The sequence below is a fragment of the Sorex araneus genome, chromosome 5 (assembly GCF_027595985.1).
Source record: "Sorex araneus isolate mSorAra2 chromosome 5, mSorAra2.pri, whole genome shotgun sequence".
Classification (NCBI taxonomy): domain Eukaryota; kingdom Metazoa; phylum Chordata; class Mammalia; order Eulipotyphla; family Soricidae; genus Sorex; species Sorex araneus.
Window position 1 is genome coordinate 1,131,564 of NC_073306.1, and position 23,738 is coordinate 1,155,301.

A 23,738-nucleotide genomic window follows, 5' to 3' on the forward strand; every position below is an offset into this window, starting at 1 on the left:
GCCACCAGACTGCGGGCCAGCCAGGGCCATGCTGGGGCGTCCTGGAGACCCCGTCCTGCTGAGGTCCCTGTCTCTGGAGGACACCATCATCGAGGCCCAGAGCCACGGGGTCCCCTCCTCCACTCGTACTCGAGGGCCAGCCGAAGTGTGATCTGGCAGCCCAGGGGCAGGGCAGGGGCTCCAGGCCTCCCAGGGACCGACGTCTCTGGCCCCCGTGATGCTCCCCGGCCACGTTCCCCATCTGGGGCTGGGGACAGGAAGTGAATCCAACACAGGAGGAAGACTGAGGGGCCTTTAGGATCTCCAAGCAAGTAGGTTCCCAGGGCTGTGTCAGTGCCCCAATCCCCACATTCCCGGGGGCTCCCACCCCAAGATCCACCCTGAGGGGGCGCTCAGTCCAGGGAAGATCCCTAGTCTCCGCCCAGCACAGCCCTGGCCCGGCTTTCACAGACAAGCATCAGGCTGGACCCCCGCTTCCAGAGGGATGGGGTCACCCAGCAGCTCCTTCTGTTTTTATTTTACTATTTTCATTTACTTCGGCTCGGGGGCCACGGCCGGCCGGGCCCAGAAAGGAGCCCTGGTAGGGTTCGGGGGACCGTATATGGTACCAGGCAGTGGGCCAGGCCCAGCTGCAAGCGGGGCAAGTGTCTGACCCCCTGTTCCGTCTCTCTGGCCCCTGCTCTCGACTGGCCACATCCACTGAGTGGTCACCAACGTGGCTCTCCTGAGCTCAGGCAGAAAGCTCTGGGCCCGCTGACCGTGCCCTGCCGGCCACACACTGCCAGTGGCGCTTTGGAAGACCCCAGAGAACAGCCAGGAAGCATGCGCGGGGCCAGCCCAGCACTGCTGGTGGTCAGAGGCATGGAGTCAGCGGGACTGGCCTCACCCTAGCTCCCCACCCCCCAGTACTCCCCGCTGCTGAAGAAACTCTACTGCCAAATTGCCAAGACCTGCCCCATCCAGATCAAGGTGTCCACGCCGCCACCGCCGGGCACCGCCATCCGCGCCATGCCCGTCTACAAGAAGGCGGAACATGTCACCGAGGTGGTGAAGCGCTGCCCCAACCACGAGCTCGGAAGGGACTTCAATGAAGGTGAGGGCCTAACTAGGTCTGGGGGCTGCCCCGCTAGTCGGGGTGGACACGGGTCAGCTGCTCTGGTGAGACCCAGGTGCATGGGGCCAGAGTCCTCAGGTTCCAGGCCAGGTGGTCCCCACCTGCTGGGATGCACCAGACCCCCGGGTGGCCACTGGCCTCCCTCCGAAGCGGTGTCCCCTCCGGCAGGACAGTCTGCACCAGCCAGCCACCTCATCCGCGTGGAAGGCAACAACCTGTCCCAGTATGTGGATGACCCCGTGACCGGCAGGCAGAGCGTCATGGTGCCCTACGAACCCCCCCAGGTAGGTCAGGTCACCGTAGGGTGGGGACCCCAGTACTGCTACTGGAGACCTCTGTCCTATCTCCAAGTCACATGCCTGCCCCCGTGGAGTGGCCCTGACACCCTCACAGGTGTCCCCACTCAGGGCGGGGCTAGTTGGGATCCTGAGGCTTCCCTGGGCTTCGGAGTCCCCAACTCCTGTGGCTCCTGTGGGGACTGTCCTTTGCCCTCCGACCACCTCCCCACTGTCCAGCCCCTGCGCTGGGGAACTGCCAATAGCTTGAGGCAGCAGATGGTTCTGACCCAAGTTACTCCTCAGAGCATCCCTGTCGGCAAGCGTATGGGCACACGTACGTGTGTGTGTGTGTGTGTGTATGCATGTATACTTGTTTGATTAGCACCTGCATCTCTGCCAGTTTCAAGAACCCAAGACTCTTGTGCCCTCTGGTGGCCACCATGCGCCACGCAGGCAGCTCTGTAAAGGCTGACTGTCCACTGTCTGGAGCCTCCCACCCACACCAGCCCCCGCCGTGGTTCTGGGACACTCCATTCAGGGGCTCAGAGTCCCTGGCTCACAGCTCAGCCCAGTGTCCCTGGGAACTAGGCATGTGGGCTGGGGCGGGGCTCCACTGGCCAGCTGTCCCCTGAGCCAGGAGTGCGCCACACACCTGCAACATGGGTAACACACCTGTGTCCATCCGGGGCAGCGCAGGCCCCAGAGCTCCCCTGGCCATGGCAGCCCGCCTGCCGCGGGTGTTGGTGGGATGGGGGTGGCCAGTAACAGGGAGGGGCACGCTGCTGGACAGCGGGGGGCAGGTGGCGCGAGACACGCACGGCCAGGGCCAGTGGGGATGGCAGCGAGCAGGAAGGTGGTTCTCGGCGAGCACAGGGGGTGTTGGGGGCAGGAGATGTCCACAGGGCCACAGCCGCGCCCCCGGCGCTCACGCTGCTGCCCTGCATGCAGGTGGGCACAGAATTCACCACCATCCTCTACAACTTCATGTGCAACAGCAGCTGCGTGGGGGGCATGAACCGAAGGCCCATCCTCATCATCATCACCCTGGAGACCCGAGAGTAAGCGGCCGGGGGGGGGCTGTGACCCCAGAGGCGAGCTGGGGGGAGGCAGCAGCAGGCGTCAGTCCCTGGGTCCCAGGGTGGGCAGAGGGGAGACCCACAGCACAGTCCTGCTGTGCCCCCACAGTGGGCAGGTGCTGGGCCGCAGGTCCTTTGAGGGCCGCATCTGTGCCTGTCCGGGCCGGGACCGCAAGGCCGACGAGGACCATTACCGGGAGCAGCAGGCCCTGACCGAGAGCACCACCAAGAACGGGGCCGCCAGCAAGCGCGGTGAGCAGGGCGGCACGGGCGTGGAGGGCACCCTGGGCGGCGCTGGGCCCAGAGTGCAGGGACAGAGCCGGCCCCTCCCCCCACAGCCTTCAAGCAGAGCCCGCCCGCCATCCCTGCGCTGGGCACCAACGTGAAGAAGAGGCGGCACGGGGACGAGGACGTGTACTACCTGCACGTGAGGGTCCCGGGGCCCCGGGGGAGAGCCAGCCCGTAGGCCGGAGGTGGGGGACACCCCAGCACCCGGCTGGTCTTCTGGGGGGCGGGGTCTCTCTGGGGCCCGCCGCCCAGTTCCTGGAGCTCTGGACTGGGCCCCCCCCAGTCTGACGTCCCTGTTGGTGCGCCTGCCCCCCCGCCCCTACTGTGCAGAGCGGGGGAGATGGGGCAGCAAAAGGTGGGTGCGTGGCCCCACTCCCGGGGCGAGAGGAGAGGGGGCACCCAGGTGCTCACCATGGGTGCTGTCGGGGCTGAGGGACAGAGTGTCTGTGTGCGCCCAGGTGCGGGGCCGGGAGAACTTTGAGATCCTGATGAAGGTCAAGGAGAGCCTGGAGCTCATGGAGCTGGTGCCGCAGCCGCTGGTGGATTCCTACAGGCAGCAGCAGCAGCTCCTGCAGAGGCCGTGAGTGCCGCCCTGGGAGGGGCCTCCTGCCCGCCCGCTAGGGGAGGAGCCTGTCTGTCCAGGGGGAGGGGCCTGACTGTCCAGGGGGCGGAGCCCGACTGTCCGGGGGAGGAGTCTGTCTGTCCAGGGGGAGGAGCCTGACTGTCCAGGGGGCGGAGCCCGACTGTCCGGGGGGAGGAGTCTGTCTGTCCAGGGGGAGGAGCCTGACTTCCAGGGGGAGGAGTCTGTCCACGGGGAGGAGCCTCCCTTTACCCACAGGAGGGGGTCTCCCAAGGTCACCCCATTCTGCCCACCCACCTGGGGGCACCAGAAACCATGTCCTTTCAGTGTGGGTCCCCCAGCGGGGATAGCTGGGAGCACCCCTTGAGTACTCCCTCTGGAAAGTCTCTGAGTTACTGGGGTTACTCAGTGGTGGGAGGCCCACCACTCCCACCCCCAAATTTCTGCTGCTGGAGGGTGAGCGGGGTCTCCCAGCTCACACAGCCTCCCTTGGGGGGCTCTAGCCAGCCCACCTCCCTCTCACTGTGGGGCCGGCGGTGGAGGTGCAGTGGCCAAAGCAGCTATCTGTCTCTCAGGAGCCACCTGCAGCCCACATCCTACGGGCCGGTGCTGTCCCCTGCCAACAAAGTGCACGGGGGCGTCAACAAGCTGCCCTCTGTCACCCAGCTGGTGGGCCAGCCTCCCCCGCACGGCTCAGCGCCAGGGCCCAGCCTGGGTCCCATGGGTAAGCGGTGGGCCAGGGGGCTGGGCAGGGACCCCCCAGTCTGACCCCTCGGGTGCCCTGCTCAGCACTCGGCACCGCCACTCTCCGCCTCCTCCCCTCCCTGACGGTGGGACCCGCTTCCCACAGGCGCCGGGATGCTTACCCACCACGGCCAGGCACTGCCGGCCAACGGCGAGATGAACGGCGCCCACAGCTCCCAGACTATGGTCTCGGGGTCGCACTGCACCCCGCCACCTCCCTACCATGCTGACCCCAGCCTGGTCAGGTATGTGGGCTGACACCCTGTCCTCCTGGACAGAGGCACGAGGCGATGGGAGAGGCCCAGGGGCTCCTTGGGTCACCCACGGCCCTGAGGGGGTGGCTGATGCCGGTGCCGTCCAACTGCAGCTTCCTGAACGGACTGGGGTGCCCCAACTGCATCGAGTACTTCACGTCCCAGGGGCTGCAGAACATCTACCACCTGCAGAACCTGACCATAGAGGTAGGCCCGCGGGCAGCTCTCCGCCGGCCTCCTGCCGCGCTGGTGAGCCGGGCAGCTCCCACCCAGGCCTCCAGGCGAAGCTGCGGATGTGGGGGGAGGGGGAGCGCAGGCAGGTTCCCTGGGCGAGGGGTGCAGACTTCTCCAGTCTGCAGTGAGGAGGGCAAAGGCTGGGGGGTCTTGGGGCTGATCCAACTCATCACCGCTCCCCTGGGGAAACTGAGGCCCAGACTGCCAGGCCTGGCCCAGAGCCGCTGCTTTCCTGGACACACAGGCAGCGGCCAAGGCTCTCCTGTGCGTTAATCGAGGTGTGGGCCAACTGCCCACACCTGAGACCGGCAGCTACGCTTGCTCCGGCCAGTGTCCCATCCAGCCGCAGTCCATTGGCACCCCATCCCTGGGCCCCGCCAGGCCAGTCCTCTCGTGTGGGGGCCCGCTGCGCCTCTGGGGGTCAGGCCTGGGGCAGGGGGCCAGCGGACGCCCTCCAACGACAACGCCCTCCCCAGGACCTGGGCGCCCTGAAGATTCCGGACCAGTACCGGATGACCATCTGGCGGGGCCTGCAGGACCTGAAGCAGGGCCCCGACTACGGGGCGGCGCAGCAGCTCATCCGCTCCAGCAGCAACGCGGCCACCATCTCCATCGGCAGCTCGGGCGAGCTGCAGCGCCAGCGCGTCATGGAGGCCGTGCACTTCCGCGTGCGCCACACCATCACCATCCCCAACCGCGGCCCCGCCGTGCCCGACGAGTGGGCCGACTTCGGCTTCGACCTGCCCGACTGCCGGCCCCGCAAGCAGCCCATCAAGGAGGAGCTCACGGAGAGCGAAGTCCACTGAGGGGCGTGCGCCGCAGCCCCCCACACGCTTCCTTCGGGCCAGAAACTCCGGGGGGCCGGGCCCGTGGGCTGGCCCGGAAGATGCCCGCCCCGCAGAGGGTGGCATGGACGGCCCGGCCGCTCCGCTCGCGCGCTCCTCCCTGCCTTCCCTCGAGGACTCAGCGCTCGGGCGGGGTGCAGCCCTCGGCCACGCAGCAGGCCTTTGCAGGCCGAGGCCGGAGCCCTCTGCTGGACTGGAGGGTCCGGCCACTCCCTTCACGCGGGCTCAGCCCCCCACCCCTTCCTGCCCAACGGAGAAGCAGACTTCTGCAGGAACTGGGGGGCGCGGGGGGCGCGGCTGTGCCGGCAGGCACCCCAGCGGGGGTGGCTCCTTAGAACAGAGCCGCCCCTCAGCCAGGCCCGGGCAGGCCGAGCGCAGACTGGGGACACTCCGTGTTGTTTTCAGACCTGAGGTGCAGAGCCAGGGGTGAGGCGGAGCTGTCTGCGTCCTTTCGGACTGAGGTGAGGAACAGCGGGCGGTTCAGAGGCAGCGCCCCGCTCTGAGGTGCTCTGATCCTCACTGGTCAGGGGGCGAGGCCCGCCACCAGCTTACACTCAGCTTACATGCGCGGTCAGAGTGGGCACAGGCCCACAACCCCTCTGCAGGCCCGCTGGGGCCGCACTGGGAAGCCCAGGCCCTTCAGAAGGTCCAGCACCGGGTGGGGAGCGCCCCGCTCAACCCAAGGATTCAGGGGTCGCAGCGCAGAAGGAAGCCCCATGGAGGTGTCCAGACAGGGCGCAGGGAGGAGTCCTGATCCGACTGCCCACTCGTGGGGTCCCGGCCAGGACTTGCAGGATGCAGATGTCCTCAGCCGCTTACCCGGACAGGATCAGTGTGGCCTGATAAAGCAGCCATCAGGGTGGTGGGGTGCCCAGGGCAGAGCCAGACAGCCAGCTCCCACGGGCGAAGGGCCTTCCCATGAGCCTCCTGGGGGACCTCCGGTCAGCCAAAAACACACATCACGTGCAGCCCACACGGCCACCTGGCTAGCTGGCACCTGGCCGCCTGCTGCCTCGGCTCCGTCTTGAGGCTGGGACGGAGGCTGGGGTGCGGATGCAGTTCTGCTGTTCCGGGAGGAAAACTGAAGCACAGAGGGACCAAGTTCTGGTTGTGATGGAGCCAGGCTGCAGCCCGGTACTTGCCCCACTGACCACGCGGGAGCCTCAGGAATCCAGCCCTGACCCCTGGGTTCCGGGGACCCAGGGAGAGGCAGCCAAGTCCCCCAGCCTGGCCTCGTCTCTCCCGCCTTCTGGGTGGGCGTGGGACTGGAGCAGGGGCTATGAGGGACCCGACTGCAGGCTCCAGCAAACATCAGTGAAGCGGGAGTGCAGACATGGCGGACAGAAACTCTGACACTGGGCAGGGTGCAGGACGTCAGGAGCGAACCGTGAGCACCCCGCACACCCCACAAACCTGAGAGGCACCCCCAGCCCGGGGCCTTTTCTCCCACAACCGGGCGGGTTTGAACTCCTGTTCTGCAGAACAATCCAGGAAGAACAAAGGTCAGGCCGAGGCTTTCCCAGCTGCGCCAGAGGCAGGCCGCCCGAGCACTCCACAGGAAGGAGCAGAGAGGTCGCGGGCTCGAGCTGGCAGACATCTGAGCCAGAAGCAGGAGTCCAGGAGAAGCTGTGTCAGCTCCAGCCCCAGCTCCAGCCTGGGCTGCTACCGGCGGCCTGTCCCTGGGTCCGCACGGTGCTGTCGCACGTTCCCCTACACGCACAAACTTGAACAGAGTAACTTGCTCTTAACACCAACGCCCGTCAGGCGGGCTCGGTAAAGCACTTTACTGCTTTAAGGTTTCCAACCCCCATACCACCCCTGTTCTTAATGTAACATAATGCTTCTTCAAGCAGTATTAACGGATACATTCCAGCCATATTAACAACTTCTTTTGGTAACTTAATCTTGGAGAAACGTGTTATTTTTTTAGCTGTGTTTTGGTGGGAAGTGTTGGTTTTGTAACAATAAAGCACATGTTCCAATGACAGGGTCAGCTGGATCCATTGGTTCCTGTCCCACAACCTCCCAACTAGGTGGCCCCACATTCTCCTGTCCTCCATGGGCACACTCCTCCCCGGCCAGGGCTCAGGCCTGTCTCTACTAGAGTCGGCTTCCTGAGGGGCCTATGTGTGGACCTCATAGCATCCACCTCGGGCACCATCACACAGGACTGGGCAGGGTTCTTTCAGCACGTGAAGAAGGGGAGTACTTAAAACAAGTACGCATCCTTGGGGACACCGGAAATCCCCACAACCTGGTGATCTAAGGCTGCACTGAGGCAGTAATATTCTAGGTGCGAGCGAAAGGCAGATCTGTTAGAAGAATTCCAGGGGGTGGAGATAGTGCGGGGGTCAGGCACCGCGTGGTCCTCAGAGAAGCACTGGGGGGCCAGGCAGCATGGAATCCTCACACTCTGTCCTTACGTTTGTTATGAAGGACATGAGCAGAGGACAGAGAAGTCTGATGAGCATCCTACACACTCCAATCTGCTAATCATGTCTCAGCACGGCACCACCTGTGCCGGGTTCTTCTGGACTCTTAAGAGCTTTTCATTTAACAGCTCACGGAGGTCTAGCTCGACAGGCTGCAATAGCTGCAGAAACAGGTACCTCTATCTGGAGAACCCCGGTTACTGCCCCGCTTCTTTCTCCTTGCCATTCTACTCACCACTTCTACAGCGCGCTTCTTTCTCTACCAAAAACAGCACTGGACCCAACAGTAATCCCAGGACCTTTTCTAGCCAGCGCCCTGGCTTTTTATATACGATATAGCCTTCCCCTTTAGCTGATTCTGCGATATGATTGGCTGCAACCTATGAGGTCATCCATAAACAGCCAATCTGGTTGCATATGCAAATAAGAATGTGGGAATGGGGCAACCAATCAGATCACAGATGCCCTTATATGGACTTGCAAGATGCTAGCACTCGCTCTATGTAAATGAAGCCTATGAGGTGACCAAGTGGGGGCAACCAATCAGATCACAGATAACCATATATGGACTTGCAAGATGCTAGCACTCGCTCTATGTAAATGAAGCCTATGAGGTGACCAAGTGGGGGCAACCAATCAGATCACAGATAACCATATATGGACTTGCAAAATGCGCTCCCATGCTCTATGCAAATGTACAAGCCAGAGCATTTATAAGCGGTTCCATAAGCTGCTGACCCTCTTCCGAGACTCGAGACTTGCCTGTGGGGACCCCGAACTCCCGGAGCTCGGCTTAGGGGCGCCCTTCACTAAGGCTGATCAGAAACCCAGGACTCAGCGCGTTTCAAAGGCTCTGACCTAGGGGTCAGCAGCCCCCATCTCAGGACCGACTGTCCAGGGCGCTGTCCGGGCCGGCCGGGCTTTCTCGGCTCTTCTCATCAGGCGGAGAAGAGTGGGCGGGAACCCCCACCGGCCCGTGACGCCCCTTCCCCGCTCTAGAGGCGACTTCGGCCCAAAGCAGGTCGTGTGCTGCCCACGGGGTCTCCTGTCCCCGCCTCTGCCAGGAGGGGGTGCAGGGGCAGGCGGTGTCGCGGACTCACCGTCCCCACCGGTGGGGAGAGCAGTGGAGGAAACACCCGCACCACTCCGGCCGAATGGCGCCAGGCTGGCAGTACTCAGGGCCCCTGAGACCCTGCAATGACCCGGAACTGGATATAGAGGTCTAAGACGCTGGTGAGGGGGCGAGGCACGAGTGGTCCCTCAGCACAGAGCCAGGAGTAAGCCCTGCGTGCTGTCAGGTTGCTGCAGATAAAAACAGATACAAGGGGCTGGAGCTATCGCACGGCAGGTAGGGCGCTTGCCTTGCGCGGGGCTCACCTGGGTGCGACTCCTGGCATCCCATATGATCCCCACGCACTCCAGGAGTGAACCCTGAGCGCAGAGCCAGGAGTGAGCCCCAGCACCCCTGGGTGTGGGGCGGGGAGGGAAAAAGGAAGGTAGAAAGAAAGTTCACTTGCAGGGACAGTGCCTGTTTGATAAGCTGATGCTACAAGACTGAGTTTGATCCCCAGCACCCCTCTTATGCCCAGTGCAATGTCAGGGGCAGCACTGTTTGGAATCCTGTGCACCACAGCTAAGTTTCACATCAGAAACTGAGAGAAGAAACATTAAAAACAACAAAATTGGGGGGCTGGAGCAATAGCACAGCGGGTAGGGCGTTGCCTGGCATGCGGCCGACCCGGGTTCGATTCCCAGCATCCCATATGGTTCCCTGAGCACCGCCAGGGGTGATTCCTGAGTGCAGAGCCAGGAGTAACCCCTGTGCATCGCTGGGTGTGACCCAAAAAGCAAAAAAAAAAAAATTGGGCTGGAGAGACAGTACAGTGGGTAAAGCACTTGTTTTGTATACTGCTGACCCTGGTTTAATCCTTGGCACTACCTGTGGTCCCCCAGCACTGCCAGGAGTGACCCCTGAGCACAGAGCCAAGAGAAACCCAAGAATCACCTCCAGGCCTTTGGGGGTGGCCCCAAATCTAAAAATAACAATAACACGGTGCTTATCGCTAGTTAAAAGAAAGTTGGAGTCGAGTGATAGTACAGTGGGGAGGACGCTTGCCCTGCATCTGGCCCACCTGGATTCTGCACCCCAAATTGTTCTCGAGCACCCCTAGCAGTGATTCTGGAGTGCAGAGCCAGGAGTAACCCCTGAGTGTCACTGGGTGTGGCCCAATAAGCAAAAATCCAGAAAATAAGGGAGTGGAAGGAAAACGGGGTATTTGCAGAGGTAGGTTAAGGGATTGGTGTTGGGACATTGACATCTGAAACCCAGAAGTCCTACTCAGGGTATATCAGCTTTCATACCTATATCAAAGTGTTGTATCTTGGTGCTAGGACTTGAATCCAAGTTTTGTTCATGTAAAGAACACACTTCAACACTGAGCTGCATCCCCTGCCGTCATGATTTACTTCACTGGGATCTTGATCACCTTTCTCTTTCATAAGCAATGGTAAATGTCTTTGTAACTTTCTAATTCACAGTGATTTAGTTAAAAAAAAAATACAAGGAAGATAAGTTTGTGCCTACCTCCCTCCTTCTAGTGCCTCCTCCAGAGTATGGAGCAGGGTCCAGCCCGCCCCCCGCCCCCCCGCCCTGAGAGCTGGGGTACCCTTCCTTCAACCTCCAGCTGCAGGTAGGGGGCCGTGTCCCAGGACAGTGGGGAGCCAGGCAGTTCCGCATCCATCTCAGGTGGCCGTTCCGGGTCCCGCCCAAATCAGCTCTGCACAAAGCTCTAAACTGTGTCTGGGTTTCCCCACCTGACCTTGGTCTACAAGGAAAGGACCCCTCCAGGACCCAGAGGTCATGAGGGCTGGCCTGGCCTGTGCAACAGAGAGAGGAGCGGGGGAGGGGCGTGCTGCCCTGTGCCCCTCTCAGACCTGCAGGGCTTGTCACGTGCGCCCTGTCTCACAGCGCAGTGACCCCAGCAAGGCCGCCTAAGTGACCAGACCTGATATGAGTCGCAGGGTGCAGGATCTCTGATGGGAATGGGAGCACCCCCATTTAGACCCAAGGAGATTTAAGGCAGAATGTAAAGGTTTTGAGGGAGCTGGATTCACTGGTGAGAATGACCATCTGGCCGCCTGAGCTATTACTGCAGTCCCTCTGCATTTCAGGGGGAGGCATACTCCTGGCTAGGTTCTCCACTGGCAGTGCTCAGAAATCGTGTTGCGTCAGGAATCAGATGGGGCCTGTTGTTTGCAAAGTATATGTGGTCTGTTGTGCGCTCCCTCTCCCTCCCTCTCTTTCTCCCCTGCCATCTCCATTGAATTTTATTTTATTAAAATTTTTGTTGTTGGGGGGCCGGAGCGATAGCACAGCGGGTAGGGCATTTGCCTTGCACGCGGCCGACCCGGGTTCAATCCCCGGCATCCCATATGGTCCCCCAAGCACCGCCAGGAGTAATTCCTGAGTGCAAAGCCAGGAGTAACCCCTGAGCATCGCTGGGTGTGACCCAAAAAGCAAAAAAAAAAAAAAATTTGTTGTTGGGGCTGGAGCGATAGCACAGCGGGTAGGGCGTTTGCCTTGCACGCGGCCGACCCGGGTTCGATTCCCAGCATCCCATATGGTCCCCTGAGCACAGCCAGGGGTAATTCCTGAGTGCAGAGCCAGGAGTAATCCCTGTGCATCGCCAGGTGTGACCCCAAAAGCAAAAAATAAATAAATAAATAAATAAATAAATTTTTTGTTGTTGTTTTTGGGTGACACCCGGCGATTCTCAGGGGTAACTCTGGCTCTGTGCTCAGGGATCACTCCTGGTGGTGCTTGGGGGACCATATGGGATGCCGGGGATCGAATCTGGATTGGTCGCGTGTAAGGCCAGTACTATCACTCTGATACCTCATCCATTGAATTTTAGAACATCCTCAGTGCAGAAAGCAGGGCTCTGCCCGCCCAGTGCTGTCCATACCCCTTCACCCCTTATGCCCCAGGAGCCACTTGCCTCCATGCCCGTAGCAGCTTCATGCCCTTGTGCTTGCACAGGGCCCCTGGTACCATGCTGGCAGTTGTGGCTCTTTCCTTCCTCCCATGGCCCTGTGGCCCTGTGGTTCCATGGCTCTGTGTTCTGGTGCCCACAATTCCATGGCCCCATGGGTCCATGAGCCTATGGTTCTGCAGCTCCGAGACCCCATGGCTCCATTCCTTAGCTCCGTGGTCCCAAGGCTTCGTGACTCCATGGCCCCGTGGGTCCACAGTCCTGTGGCTGTGACTCAACCGTTGTGGTTCCATGGCCATGGTTTTGTGTCTTTATGGCTGCGTGGCTCTGCCAGCTCCTGCCATCTCATCATGCACCCCCAGTCTGGCTGGTTTTTACTGGGTAGCGGATGTTCCTGGTCAAACCAAAGTTTAAGAACCCAGGGAAGTTGTGCAGGACTGGGAGAATGAGTGCAAAAGAAAGTCATTAGGCAGTAGCTTGACCCAGTGGTGCTGGGTGCTCTCCTGGGAATTCCTGCCAGTCACTGTGATGAGGGCCTGAGGGTGCAGCGCTCTGGTGCCAGGGCACTGAGGCGACCCCAGGGAGCTACGGAATTACTCCCACTTTGGGGATCACTGCTGGCAGTGCTCAGGGGATCACACTGTCAGGGATCACATGTCAGAGTACTGCACCTTGACCACTGACTCATCTCCTGGCCCCTCTGAGGATTTCTTCATGTCCTTTGCCACCTGAGGACCAGCGTCCAGGAAGGAAGTGAGATTAGCACTCGGTTCTTCTGTCATGGCTCACCAGGTACCAGCCCTCAGAGGTCTGCCTCCGGGAACTAACAAACCCTGTGTCCTGGCCAGCAGACCAAATCTGTCCTCTGTCCTCCCCTCCTTCCCACTCTGCACTACGCTCCTCTTCTTTATACCACACACACTGTGCCACCTGCAAGGGGAGATATTACGTAGCCCGCCCCCTTAGTTTTTTCTGCCAGCTCATTGGTCACACCAATCAGATCCCTGTGCCCTCCGACCAATCAGATCGTATATGTAGATGTTAGACTAACTGGGTGACTTGAGTTCCCACCCCCTGGTTATTTCTGCTACCTGATTGGGCTGTGGAAAGAAACTGGATCCCATTTGAGAAGCTAACTTAATGTTCTACTTGTTTGCCATGCCCCCTCATTTCCTCTGTAGCAAGCCCTAAGGCAGGGTCTGGGGGAGACTGCTGGGGTCCCCTGATGTGACGGGTTAAGCTGCAGTCACTGCAGCCTCCCTGGCCAGCTGAAAGTTCAGAGGAGCGACACCCCTGTTTCTATGGAGATGTCTGTGACAGCACACTCTGCTCAGGGATGCCACAAGATGAGGCACCTTCAGAGCTGTTTTCCTGCCCCTGCCAAGCACCGGGAGTGAGCAGGGTGTCTGCAGAGCCAGCCTGGTGGCAGCCTGGGCCTCCGCCAACATGCTCCCGAGCACACCCAGCCTCACCAGGAAGCCCAGCATGGCGCCCCACTCAATGGCCAGGGGCCTGGTGACCCTGAAGGACGTAACCAGCAGGGGGGAGTTACAGATTCCAACCTGGAAACTCCGCCCGAGGCAGCAGTCCCTCAGCCAGTCGGCCAAGGCCTTGAGCCGCTACTATAAGAAGATGGTAGGGGAGGTCCACATTCAGCACACTGGGCAGCGTTTGCCCTGCACACGGCTGACCTGGCCTGGATTTCCGGTCCCCCAGGACCCTGAGCACAGCCGGGTGTGACGCCCCCGGCCCCTGTGCAAGTGGTAGGGGGCCCATGGGACTGTGGGCAGGGCCCCCAGGCACAGGGGGTGTGCACTTTCCCCCAAAGGGCGCTGAGCTGGCCGGGAGCAGCGAAAGGGGGCAGTGGGATTCCTGCATCAGCTCGGTGCCGGCGGGCAGGGGTTCTAGAAGGGCATGGTCCCTGAGCAGGTGGGCAGGCTGGGTCTGGGCAGCGTGGGCATGGCTGAGGTGGTCCTGGGGGCTCTCTCAGGCCCACCCTCGTTTCCTCTCTTGGCTAGAGTGAGGTCAAGGAGGTCAGTGCTTCACAGGACTCCAAGCTGCAGGACTTGGGCTTCCTGTCCCAGATGGAGAGGCTGCAGAAGGCATTTCTCAAGCGTTCCGGCTGCCCCCAGCTGAGCACCAGGGCCACGGCCACGTCCCACTGTGGTGAGCACAGCCACCTCCAAGGAGTGGGGCCTGCGCAGTGGCTGCAGACACATGAGGCAGGGCAAGTGGCGAGGCCCTGGGGCCAGGAAGTGCCCATCAGTGCCCGTCCCACCATCTCCACCAAAGGCTTCGGCGGGCCGGGGCCGGAGGGAGGACGGGGTGGAGGGCAGCAAAAGGCGGGAGCTTCCGGGTGCTGCACACAGACTCCTCACAGCCACGGGGCATCCAGAGCTCTCGCGAGACGCCTCAGGACTGACCACAACTAAGGTCTGCTCCCTTGATGGCACCGAGGCTCTCACTGGGCAGTGAAGACCCGCAGGACCTGGGCCTGGAACCCGGCTCCCGTTCATGAATCCCAGACACACTTTGGGCAAAAGTCAGGAGCCCACCCATCCCTCTGGGCTCTGAGCTGCGCCCCTCATACAGCCCCGCCCCCAGGCTAACGCTCCAGCAGGAGTGCAGTGGCGGGTCCAGCGGAAGGCAGGGGACATCTTCGCGGGGTGTCCATCTGAGCCTGCTCGCCGCACATCGGGGCCGCTTCCCGGGTCACCAGGGGTAGCCCATGGAGCATGCGGGGTAAAGGGGCTTCACAAAACTTGAAGGCGGTCCCTGCAGACAGAGCTGGCGTCCAACTTCCTGTGGGCAGGAGGGCTTAACGGGCATGGCCAGCAGGGGTGGCTCCCATGGACATGCCGACAGGCCTCCGTCTCCGCTTCCGTCTCCTGCGTCCTCCCTTTACCCACTGACGGGGGCTGCCCTTAACCCCCCACAGCGCCGTCACTGACAGGGACCCTGGCACAGACCCAAGGGGCTGTGGCCAGCTGTGGCTTCCCAGCAGGTCTGCCAGCATGGGTGACTGTCCCCGAGGAGACGGGCGGAGGCTTCAAGTACCCCTGCATTACCAAGGTCTCGGTCTCCTGTGAGAAGCTGCACAGGACGGACAGTGCCGGTGAGGGCTGCGAGTCTGGGGCGCTCCCTGCAGCCCCCGCCCCAGGCCCATTCACTGGAAACCGGCCCCCACCCTGGGCCCCTCTGTCAGGCTCTGAGGACCTCAGAGGCTGCCAGAAGCTGCTCTTTCAGCTTAGAAGTGGGGTACTGATGCAGCTGGAGTGGCAGTACAGCGGGGAGGGAGCGGCCTTGCATGCAGCTGACCCGGCACCCCACATGGCCCCCTGAGCACTGCCTGAGTGCAGAGCCAGGAGTCAGCCCTGAGCACTGCTGGGTACAGCCCGAAACATGGGGAACAGCCCAGGCCACACACGCGGGGCAGTGCCAGGATAGCCCTCGGCCTGACTCCCGAGCTCTGAGCCCCGACAGCTTGTCACCATGCTCGGGCTGCTGAGAGCCCCGCCTGACGCCTGCCGGCTGCCTTCCCTCCCCAGAGCCGCTCCTGCCCGCGAGTAAGAGCGCCTGTGAGCTCACGTACCCGCGCAGGAGCTCCTCAGAGAGTCTCAGCCCGGTGAGCAGCGGCCTGGGGCTGGAGCAGAGGGTTCCCCAGAAGAGGACCCCTTGGTACATCACTGTCATCCACGACAAGGTACTTCCGGCCCCGGGGCTCCGGGATCCAGTCAGCCCCAGCCCCTCCTGGGGATCAGAATGACAGTTGCCAAACGGGGTAGAAGGGGCCGAAGATCCCTCCCCCAACCCCAGGGGGGATTGATGGGGAAGCGGGGCGCCTGGAAGGAATGAGTCCTCGGTCAAAGTGGGGGGCCGACCAAGAGCCGGCAGTGGCTCTGGGATGTGCCCAGGAGGGCGTGGTGGGGACGGCAAGAAGTCCCCTTGCAGACGCCCACACACTGTGTCGCGCCAGGAGCACTGTCTGATGAGGCTGGGGGAGGAGCTGCAGCGGTTCTCCAGGCTGGAGGCGCAGCTGCAAGAGAAAGAGCAGGAGATCCGGGAGCTGCAGGAGAAGCAGGAGCAGCTGAGGAAGCAGCTGCAGTGCGTGCTGCGCAACAGGGGCCCGGAGAGCAGCCCGCAGCCCCCGGTGAGCGCAGCCTGCCCGCCCCCCGCGGCCCCCCAATCCCCGCGTCCTGCAGACACGGTGAGGGGCGCCGCCCGGTGCCGGCCCTGACCCCCTGTCCTGTGATCCCCGAGGCTGTTGGGCAGGACGCGCAGCAGGGTCTGAGGCTGCACCCCCCATGGGTCTGCGTCCAGGGAGCCCTCGGGGCGTCCCCCTGCAGGCACTGCTGGCCCTTACCCAGAGCAGCCCCTGACAGGAGGGGGTCCCCCACAAGAACCGGTGGCTGCCCCCCCCCTGGAGGACAGGCTTGGGCTTCCGGTGGCTCTGGGGAGGACCCAAGGGGGCAGGCAGGGGCTGCTGGAGGCTTCCCTGCCCGCTCCTCCAGGCGGGGGCTGGGGCTGCCCTGGAGGGAGGGGCCGGGTCTGGGAAGGGAAGTGCTGAGACCCTGAGACCCCCACCCTCTCCCTGGCCTGGCTCCAGCGGCAGTTCAGAACTCCTCACTGCAGGCGTGAGTGACCCCTCTGCCTTTCAGACGCAGGAGGACGACAGCGCCTCCCTCCAGGAGGACCACGGAGGCCTGGAGCAGGAAGAGGCCGACTCCGCGGAGGAGGAGGGCCTGGAACTGGGGCGAGACCTGGCCGGGGTCAGCAGGAGCAGTGTAGTCCAGGAGCAAGAGGAAGGGCTGGGTGAGGAAGAGGAGGAAGTGCTGGAGCTGGAGGAGGAGGAGGAGGAGGAGCGGCAGGACCTCAGGAGGTCCCTGGAGACGGACGCGGCCTTCCAGGAGGAGCTGAGGGGGCAGCTGCAGGAGCTGGAGCAGGTGATGCAGGAGTTCCAGGAGGAGCTGGAGGTCACCAGGAACAACTATTCCCTGGCCACAGGTGAGCCGGGGCTGCCCCGGGACGGGCGGGGGAGCAGGCCGAGGCGCCGTGTCCACCCCCTGTGGCTCTGCCTGGGGCGCAGGGGCCATCACCACCTTGCTGAGACGGGTGGAGTACCAGGAGTCTCAGCTGCGGAAGGTCAACACGGAAAACGAGAAGCTGGAGCAGGAGCTCCGCGAGCGCAGGCACCAGCTGCTGGCCATGTCCGACAAGGTGGGCGCCGTCCTCCCGCCACCTAGGGCGCCCCGCCCCGCCCCGCCCCGCCCCGCCCCCTTCGGGGTGACCCTCCCATCCGCCCCGCCCCCTTTCCCGACGCCCCGCCCTCCTATCCTCCCTGCCCCTCCCACACGCCCCGCCCCTTCCATGAAGCCCCGCCCATCACATTTCCCCCGCCCCCTTCTAGGCACCCTGCCCCTCCCACCCGCCCCGCCTCCTTCTAGGACGCCACGCCCCCTCATCTGCCCCCTTCCATCGAGTCAGCCCCACCAAAACCTCTGATCACCCCGCTTCCTGTCAGTCTGCTGATGGCCACCGCACGTGGGTCACTGGCCTAGAGTGGGTCAGGCACATGGGGCCTCTGGTCAACCCTGTGTCTGCGGGCTGTGGTCCCTGAGGGGAGAACCACCCCTGTCCCCATAGAGGCACACGATTTTCCCGAAGCGCCAGTAGCTAACTCAGGAGGCCTTCTGCAAAACAGGGGTGCCCTCCCCCCTGGACTCTTCTGCCCAGTGCTCTCATCTCCCACACTCACAACGCCCACACCGGGACGTTCTCCCTTATCATATGTGTCCCTCAACCTCCCTGTCCATGGGCGCCACCCTGGTCAGCAGAAACCTGGTCTCCCCCGTTCCTCTCATGAGGCTGGGGGCCCCGCACTGCCTTGTCTGCCTGCAGTTCTCCAACCTCCGAGAAGAGAAGAAGCAGGTGGAGATGCTGGGTCTGACGGAGAAGGAGAACATGCTCCTGCGACAGGTGACTGTCCCCGAGCCCCAGCACCACCAACAGCCCGGAGGGGCTCGGGGGTGGGGGTGACCTTCCTCCCCCGACCCCCCACAGCAAGTGTCGGAGCTGGAGGATGAGCTGATGGCTCGGGACAGGACCATCGAGGAACTGAACGAAAAGGTGACAGGCCTGCAGGGCCAGGCGGAGCAGCAGCGCAGTCAGCTGCAGAGGTGGAGGCAGCTGCAGGAGGAGCTGCAGGCCAAGGTGGAGGGCGCGCGGCGGGACGAGCTGCAGACGCGCGTGGCCCTGGAGAGCACCCAGGCCCGGGTGAGCCGCCCTGGGGCGAGGGGGGGCCACAGCGGGGAGTGGTCACAAGGCTGCCGGGCGGTCTCCGCACACCCAGGCCCCGACCACCACGGGCGGGAAGACCGTGCTCGGGGCCCTGGCTTGGTCCTGGCACTGCCAGGGCAGCCCTGGTGGGTCCAGCGCCCCTGCAGTGGCCTGGGAGCTCAGGCCGAGCACACAGGTTGAGCCCCCCAAACACTGACGACACTGTTGGGAGCAAGTCCAACAGAAACCCCCAAGTACGACCCCTGAGCCCAAAGAAAGCAAAACAGATGCCTCAGGGGACAGGCCCAGTGCAGAGCCCTGGGCTGACCCTGTGTGCTGGGCCAGAGCATGGGCGCCTGGGTGGAGTCCAGCAGGGTGGTGCAGAGGGGTGCCGCATGGGGTGCAGAGGGGCTGGGGAGGGCTGGCCCGGTTTAGCATCTAAACTCCAGCCAGGGCCTAAGTCACCTTCTGGAAGCACGTTCCCATCCAGCCCCCTGTGCCCCCGGACCGCCCCTCCGGGGGGCTGATCCCGCGGCGCTGGGCCCTCCTGGCGAGGTCCCGTGGTCACTCACACCGCTTGCAGCTGGAAAGGCTGAGGAACAAGATCCTGCAGGCCACCTTCAGCAGCACCAGCGTGAACAAGGTCACCACCGCCGAGATCACGGACAGCGACATCCTTGAGTCCCTGCAGGTACGGCCTGGGCGGGACCTGAAGTGTGGCTCCACGCTGGCAAGGTCCCCCGCAGGCAGCAAGGAGGGGGGGCAGGACCCGCCCCCTGCCCTTGGCTGTGAGTCCCCCACAGGTCCCACCCAGCACCCCAACCCCAGTCCCTGCGGCCTGGCTCCCTGCCGAGATGAGGCAGGTTGGGCAGCAGCCGGTGGGCTGGCCGGTGGGAGTGGCCCAGGGTGGGCAGCGGGACCTCTGCAGCCCGGGGGCTGATGTCTGGGAAAGGAGAAGGCTGGGAGGAAGGAGAGCAGGGAAGGGGTCAGGAGGGGTGGAGGGGAAGGAGGAAAGACAGAAGGGGGGGTCTGTGAGCTCAAAGCGTGGGGGGTTCATGACCTGTTTGTTCGGTGGCCAAGAGCCGCCTCCCCGGGCCTCCCCAGCAGAGGAGCAAAGAGGCGGGGGCCACGGGCTGAGGGTCCGAACGGCCCGGTGGATGCAGAGCCGCTGCCCTGCTTACAGCACCCTGAGGGGGCGAGGTGCGGGACGGCTCGTAGGCGTGACTGGCCATTCACACGGGGTGGCGTGTTGGCGGAGGCAGTTCTCCGGGGACTAACTCAGGGAGATGCTCGTCTCCCGGGGACATCTGTATTGCCTTTCTCTTTCCCTCCAGTCGCTCACGCTAAACAACCAGGTTTACTCCTTACTAACACTTGCAGTTATTTGGATATCACAGCCAGAGACAGAGATCCCAGCACTTAGTCCTCGGGGCTGTGAGGGCTCTTACCGTAAATCCCAGACTAGATCTTCAAGCCAGTTCAGCTTGTACTTCCCCATGGGGGTCCTGTGTCTTAAGTCATAACCATTTGCATCAAGACCGTGCTTTCATGCTTTCTAGACTGTTCCGTTTTGATGCCGAAGTAGCTTGCCGCTCACCCGAGGTCCCTCTAGGTCCTGCAGTAGGACCCCCTCCCTTTATTGGGGGGTTAGGAACTACAGCAACTGAAGCCTGAGTCAAGTAATTATGATGGATGCCCAGGAGTAGATATATTTCAGAGTCTATCAACTCCCAAATCTTAGGAGCACAGGTTTTTCTGTGCCCGATAGTAAAATATGAAAAGGCTGTAGGGGAAATAGAAAGGCAAGTCATTAGCTACATACAGGAAGTCCAGAAGTTCTGACTTCTAGTAACCAAGACTGGCTTGGGGAATGTCACAATGGGAGATAAAGCACAAAGGAAAGGCTAAGATAAACTCAGGGGTTGGGGTGCTCGTAAGAGCACTGTAAGCTTCTCTGGGGGAGGAAAAGGGGCAGTTCACCGATGAGGCCGGAATTGCTTGGGGTCAATATCCAACAGCTGTCGAGGGGGATGGGGAGGGGGCCGGGCGGAGCAGAGACCAGCTGGCAGCGGGACCCGGGCAGATGGACAGGGGGCTCTGGTGAGGCCGGTCCTCCCCGCCCCGCGAGACCCTCTTGCTCTGCCCACCTCAGCTCTGCTGCCAGTGTCCCCTGGTTACCTGCTGTTCTGTTCATGTTTCCGTCCCTCCGTGCACATGGGAGAATCGTCCGGCCCTGTCCCCGCTCTGTGCCTCGGGCCCCTTCCACTCTGCTCACACTTGGTCTGTCGCGGCCACCTGTGTCCCGTCTCGCGTGCATGCCCCCTTCACCTGCGTCTGCAGAGGGTCACTGGGTCGACAGTTGCGAAACCCACAGGTGCCGGGACTCCCGGGCAATGATGCAGTTTTCTCTAGATGCTTGAGTTTCTCCTCCTGTTTCCCGGTTTTTACCCCTTTATGACATGTGCCTGAGTGTGTGAATGTGTGAGTGTGAGTGTATGTACTTGCACCTGAGTGTGTGTGTGAATGTGAGTGTATGTGTCTGGCCTGAGTGTGTGTGACTGTGTGAGTGCATGTACCTGTGCCTGAGTGTGTGTGTGAATGTGAGTGAATGTGTCTGTGCCTGAGTGTGTGAATGTGTGAGTGTGCATCTGCTGAGTATGTGTGAGCGTGAGTGTATGTACTTGCACCTGAGTGTGTGTGTGAATGTGAGTGAATGTGTCTGTGCCTGAGTGTGTGTGTGTGTGAATGTGAGTGTATGTGTCTGTGTCTGAGTGTGTGTGTGAATGTGAGTGTATGTACCTGTGCCTGAGTGTGTGTGTGTGAATGTGAGTGCATGTGTCTGTGCCTGAGTGTGTATCTGTGTCTGAGTGTGTGTGTGAATGTGTCACTGCCCGGGTGTGTGTGAGTGTGGGTCTGCCTGAGAGGGCGTGTACGTGTGTGCGCACTGGGAGCCCTTTGGCCGCTTTCATCTGGATGTTTCTGTCCCCCCGTAGGGGACTCCCGCCATTACCTCCTTAGCTCCTGCTCCCTTCCTCCCCTCCCCGGGACCCCTGCCAGGTGCGTGTCCTGCCCCTGCCATTGTCCCTGCGGCCTCACTCTCGGCTCACCTTTCCCAGATTTTCTTTCCATCAGCCTGTCGGGTGTGTCCACGTTCCGGCTCGGGCCGGCCGCTCCTTTCTCCTGGAGCTTTGCTTACTGGGGCTCCAGGGTCACTCCCTTCAGGGCGACTCCTCTGCCCCCTCCCCGCCCCCGCCGCCCCAGGTTAGCCCTTGGCCGCTCCCACTCTGGGATGGCCGCCCTTGGGTCCCAGGCTCGGCTCCCCAGCAGCTGTGCCAGCTGACAGTGCTCCACGCCTACCCTCAGCACGTCTGCCGGGAGCCGGCCTGCAGCTGGAGCCCGGGAGCAGTGGGGTCTGGGGGGTCTGTGTCCCTCAGGCCACTGGCCGACCTGGCTCAGCTCCCTGGCGCTGCACTCACAGACCCCCAAAGGTGCCCACACGGGGTTGCGTGGGCATCGATGCTGACCAGTGCGGGCAGGTGCCAGGAAGGTCCCATGGCCTCAGCACCACCATGGTAAGGTTGCGGGGGGCCTCGTGGTCCCACCCTGCTTCTCTGGTAATTTCAGGCTGAGGGGCATCTGCTCCCGGGCCCTGCTCCCCCAAGGAATCCCCTCTATTGTCCCCTTGCGTGTCCCCAGGTACCAGGACCCCAGCTCTGCCCTCCCACCCTCTCTGGTGGGGGCAGTGCCTGGGGCGTGGCGGGTCAGTTATGGCCTCGCTGTTTCGCCCCTGCCCGTCACCGGAAGCGGTCAGCCTCACCGTCTGGGACAGTGGGGGTCCCCTGCCCGCGCGGGTGGGGCTGGAGCCTGGCGTTTTCTCCTCTAGACCATCATCAGTGAGAGGAGCGAGCACTTGGGCCAACTGAAGCAGAAGGGGCCGTCCAAGACGGCCCAGCTGAACCACTCGGAGCCGGGGAGCAAGGCCAAGAAGGCCACCACCAAGTAGGCCCAGGGCCCGGGCAGCGCACGGCTGGCTCGGGATTAAAGCCTGGTGAAGCCCTCCAGCCGCTCTCCAGTCCCGGGGCGCCCTTTCAGGACCGCGTGGGGCGCGGACCCAGGAGCCGCAGGCCCCGCTGTACTGTCCCCGGAGCTGGGGTCCCCTGGCCGCTCACTGGCTTGCCGGGGTCGGGGTGGGGGGCTCTGCCCAGGTCCGCAGTTCCGGGAGTGGCAGCCAGGGCTCTGTGACCCCGCAGGGGGCTGGGCAGGGGGGCTGGGCGGCTGCCCGCTCCCCCCCCCCTACCGGCGTGGGCCCGGACCCCCCAGCCGTGGCGGGTAGGACACCCTCGGCCGGGAGCTTCTACGACCGTTCCCGGGGCGCGCCCGGAATTCCGGTTCAAGCCCTGCAGAGCCCGCGGGCGCGGGGTGCCCACCTCTGCGCCGGAGCCTGTTCTAGAAGGGCCGCAGGCAGCGCGGGTGCACGCCACCCCGCGGGGGTCGGGACGCGGGTCCTGGCGCAGCCCGCGGCCCCAGGCAGACCCGGGTCACACCCACCTGCCTGCGACCCGGACGCGCGGCCCGGCAGCCCCGCCCCGTCAGGCCCCGCCCCCGCGAGGCCCCGCCCCCGCCGCCAGTCCGGCCGAGTCTGCACCGAGTGAGGAGCACCGGTAAGAGGCTGCGGGGTTCGCTGGGGATGCGGGAGTGTCCCTGGACCACCGCCCGGGCCGCAGGGCGGGACGGGGGCAGTAGCTCCTGCTGGCCTCGGCAGGGGTCCCTTGAGCCCTTCACTGTCCCGCTTTCCCTCTTGGCTCCCCCAGGCTGGAGGCATCAGCTGGAGCTCCGGGCGGCCAGGGGAGCTGCCGCCACCCGTCCTCGCCCCAGCTCTCCCGCGGGAACCTCCCTGTGAGTTGTGGGCCCCCAGATGTGCTGGGGGGTGACGGACGGGGTGTGATTCCCTGCCGGCACCCTCTGGCACATGGGCTGCCCGGCGCTCCCAGACCCCCAGGCTCTGCCCCGGCAGGTGGGGTTGGCGGAACAGGACAGGTAGGGAGTGAGCCCAGGGTTCGCGAAGCAGCTGAGGGCCAGCCGGGATGGGCTCTGGCGTGGGCCCTCGTACCAGGAAGGCCAAAGGTGGCGGCTGTCTTCCTCAGGATCTCAGCCCCCGCACCCTGCCATGCCCACAGCCGAGTGATGCCAGGAAGCAGGGCCCAGGGTGCGAAGCCTCTCACCTGGGGCTGAGACCCCGGGGATTCTGTCCCCAGGACGGAGGGGCCGAGGTGGCGAGCCCACACCCCAGCCAACAGCAGGCCCTGGCGCTGACCCGAGAGTGAGTGCTCCCGCCGGAAGCAGCCCCTTCGTCCCCCCGCTCCTGCAGTTCTGAGGCTGCGGGGCCTCTAAGCCTGTGTCCAGGGAGAAAGGTCGCTGCCCCGAGGAGCGCCAGCCCTCCAGGTGAGGCCAGCAGCTGCCCCCAGCCCCGGCCTGGCTGTGGCCCCTGCCTGGCTCCTCCCACCTGGATGGGGGCCAGCAGGGGTACAGCTGCTGTCCCTGCCCAGCGGCCTCCTGGGGGCGGGTCAGGAATGCGGCAGGGAGGGGGGAGCAGGTGCCGGGCCCGTCTCGGGTGGTAGCGCTGCG

At 63.2% G+C, this 23,738-nt stretch overlaps 2 protein-coding genes across 3 annotated transcripts in view; both read left to right on the plus strand.

The window, feature by feature from the left end:
• Positions 1-7,347, plus strand: part of TP73 (tumor protein p73) — a 32,466-nt gene extending 25,119 nt beyond the window's left edge. For both annotated transcript variants that reach the window (XM_055137787.1, XM_055137788.1), the window contains 10 exons: positions 907-1,093; positions 1,283-1,398; positions 2,341-2,450; positions 2,578-2,720; positions 2,807-2,895; positions 3,215-3,336; positions 3,912-4,060; positions 4,187-4,325; positions 4,448-4,541; positions 5,045-7,347. In XM_055137787.1, the coding sequence (XP_054993762.1) occupies positions 907-1,093; positions 1,283-1,398; positions 2,341-2,450; positions 2,578-2,720; positions 2,807-2,895; positions 3,215-3,336; positions 3,912-4,060; positions 4,187-4,325; positions 4,448-4,541; positions 5,045-5,374 (1,479 nt within the window). In that variant the 3' untranslated portion in view covers positions 5,375-7,347. The remainder of the gene's footprint in view (positions 1-906; positions 1,094-1,282; positions 1,399-2,340; positions 2,451-2,577; positions 2,721-2,806; positions 2,896-3,214; positions 3,337-3,911; positions 4,061-4,186; positions 4,326-4,447; positions 4,542-5,044) is intronic.
• Positions 7,348-13,322: 5,975 nt separating this feature from the next.
• On the plus strand, positions 13,323-23,540 carry CCDC27 (coiled-coil domain containing 27). Its single transcript, XM_055138237.1, has 12 exons — positions 13,323-13,472; positions 13,856-14,003; positions 14,776-14,952; positions 15,386-15,540; positions 15,814-15,987; positions 16,496-16,841; positions 16,924-17,054; positions 17,736-17,813; positions 17,898-18,110; positions 18,697-18,804; positions 21,997-22,774; positions 22,925-23,540. The coding sequence occupies exons 1-11, from the start codon at positions 13,323-13,325 to the stop codon at positions 22,114-22,116; spliced, it is 1,800 nt and encodes a 599-aa protein (XP_054994212.1). The 3' UTR covers positions 22,117-22,774; positions 22,925-23,540.
• Positions 23,541-23,738: the final 198 nt, after the last annotated feature.

Excerpts from the sequence above, each read along its gene's own strand:
- CCDC27 (XM_055138237.1), top strand. The coding sequence starts at position 13,323 with ATGGCGCCCCACTCAATGGCCAGGGGCCTGGTGACCCTGAAGGACGTA. Across the intron at positions 14,004-14,775 it reads CACGGCCACGTCCCACTGTG|CGCCGTCACTGACAGGGACC; the intron begins GTGAGCACAGCC and ends AACCCCCCACAG. Across the intron at positions 18,111-18,696 it reads TGGAGAGCACCCAGGCCCGG|CTGGAAAGGCTGAGGAACAA; the intron begins GTGAGCCGCCCT and ends CACCGCTTGCAG.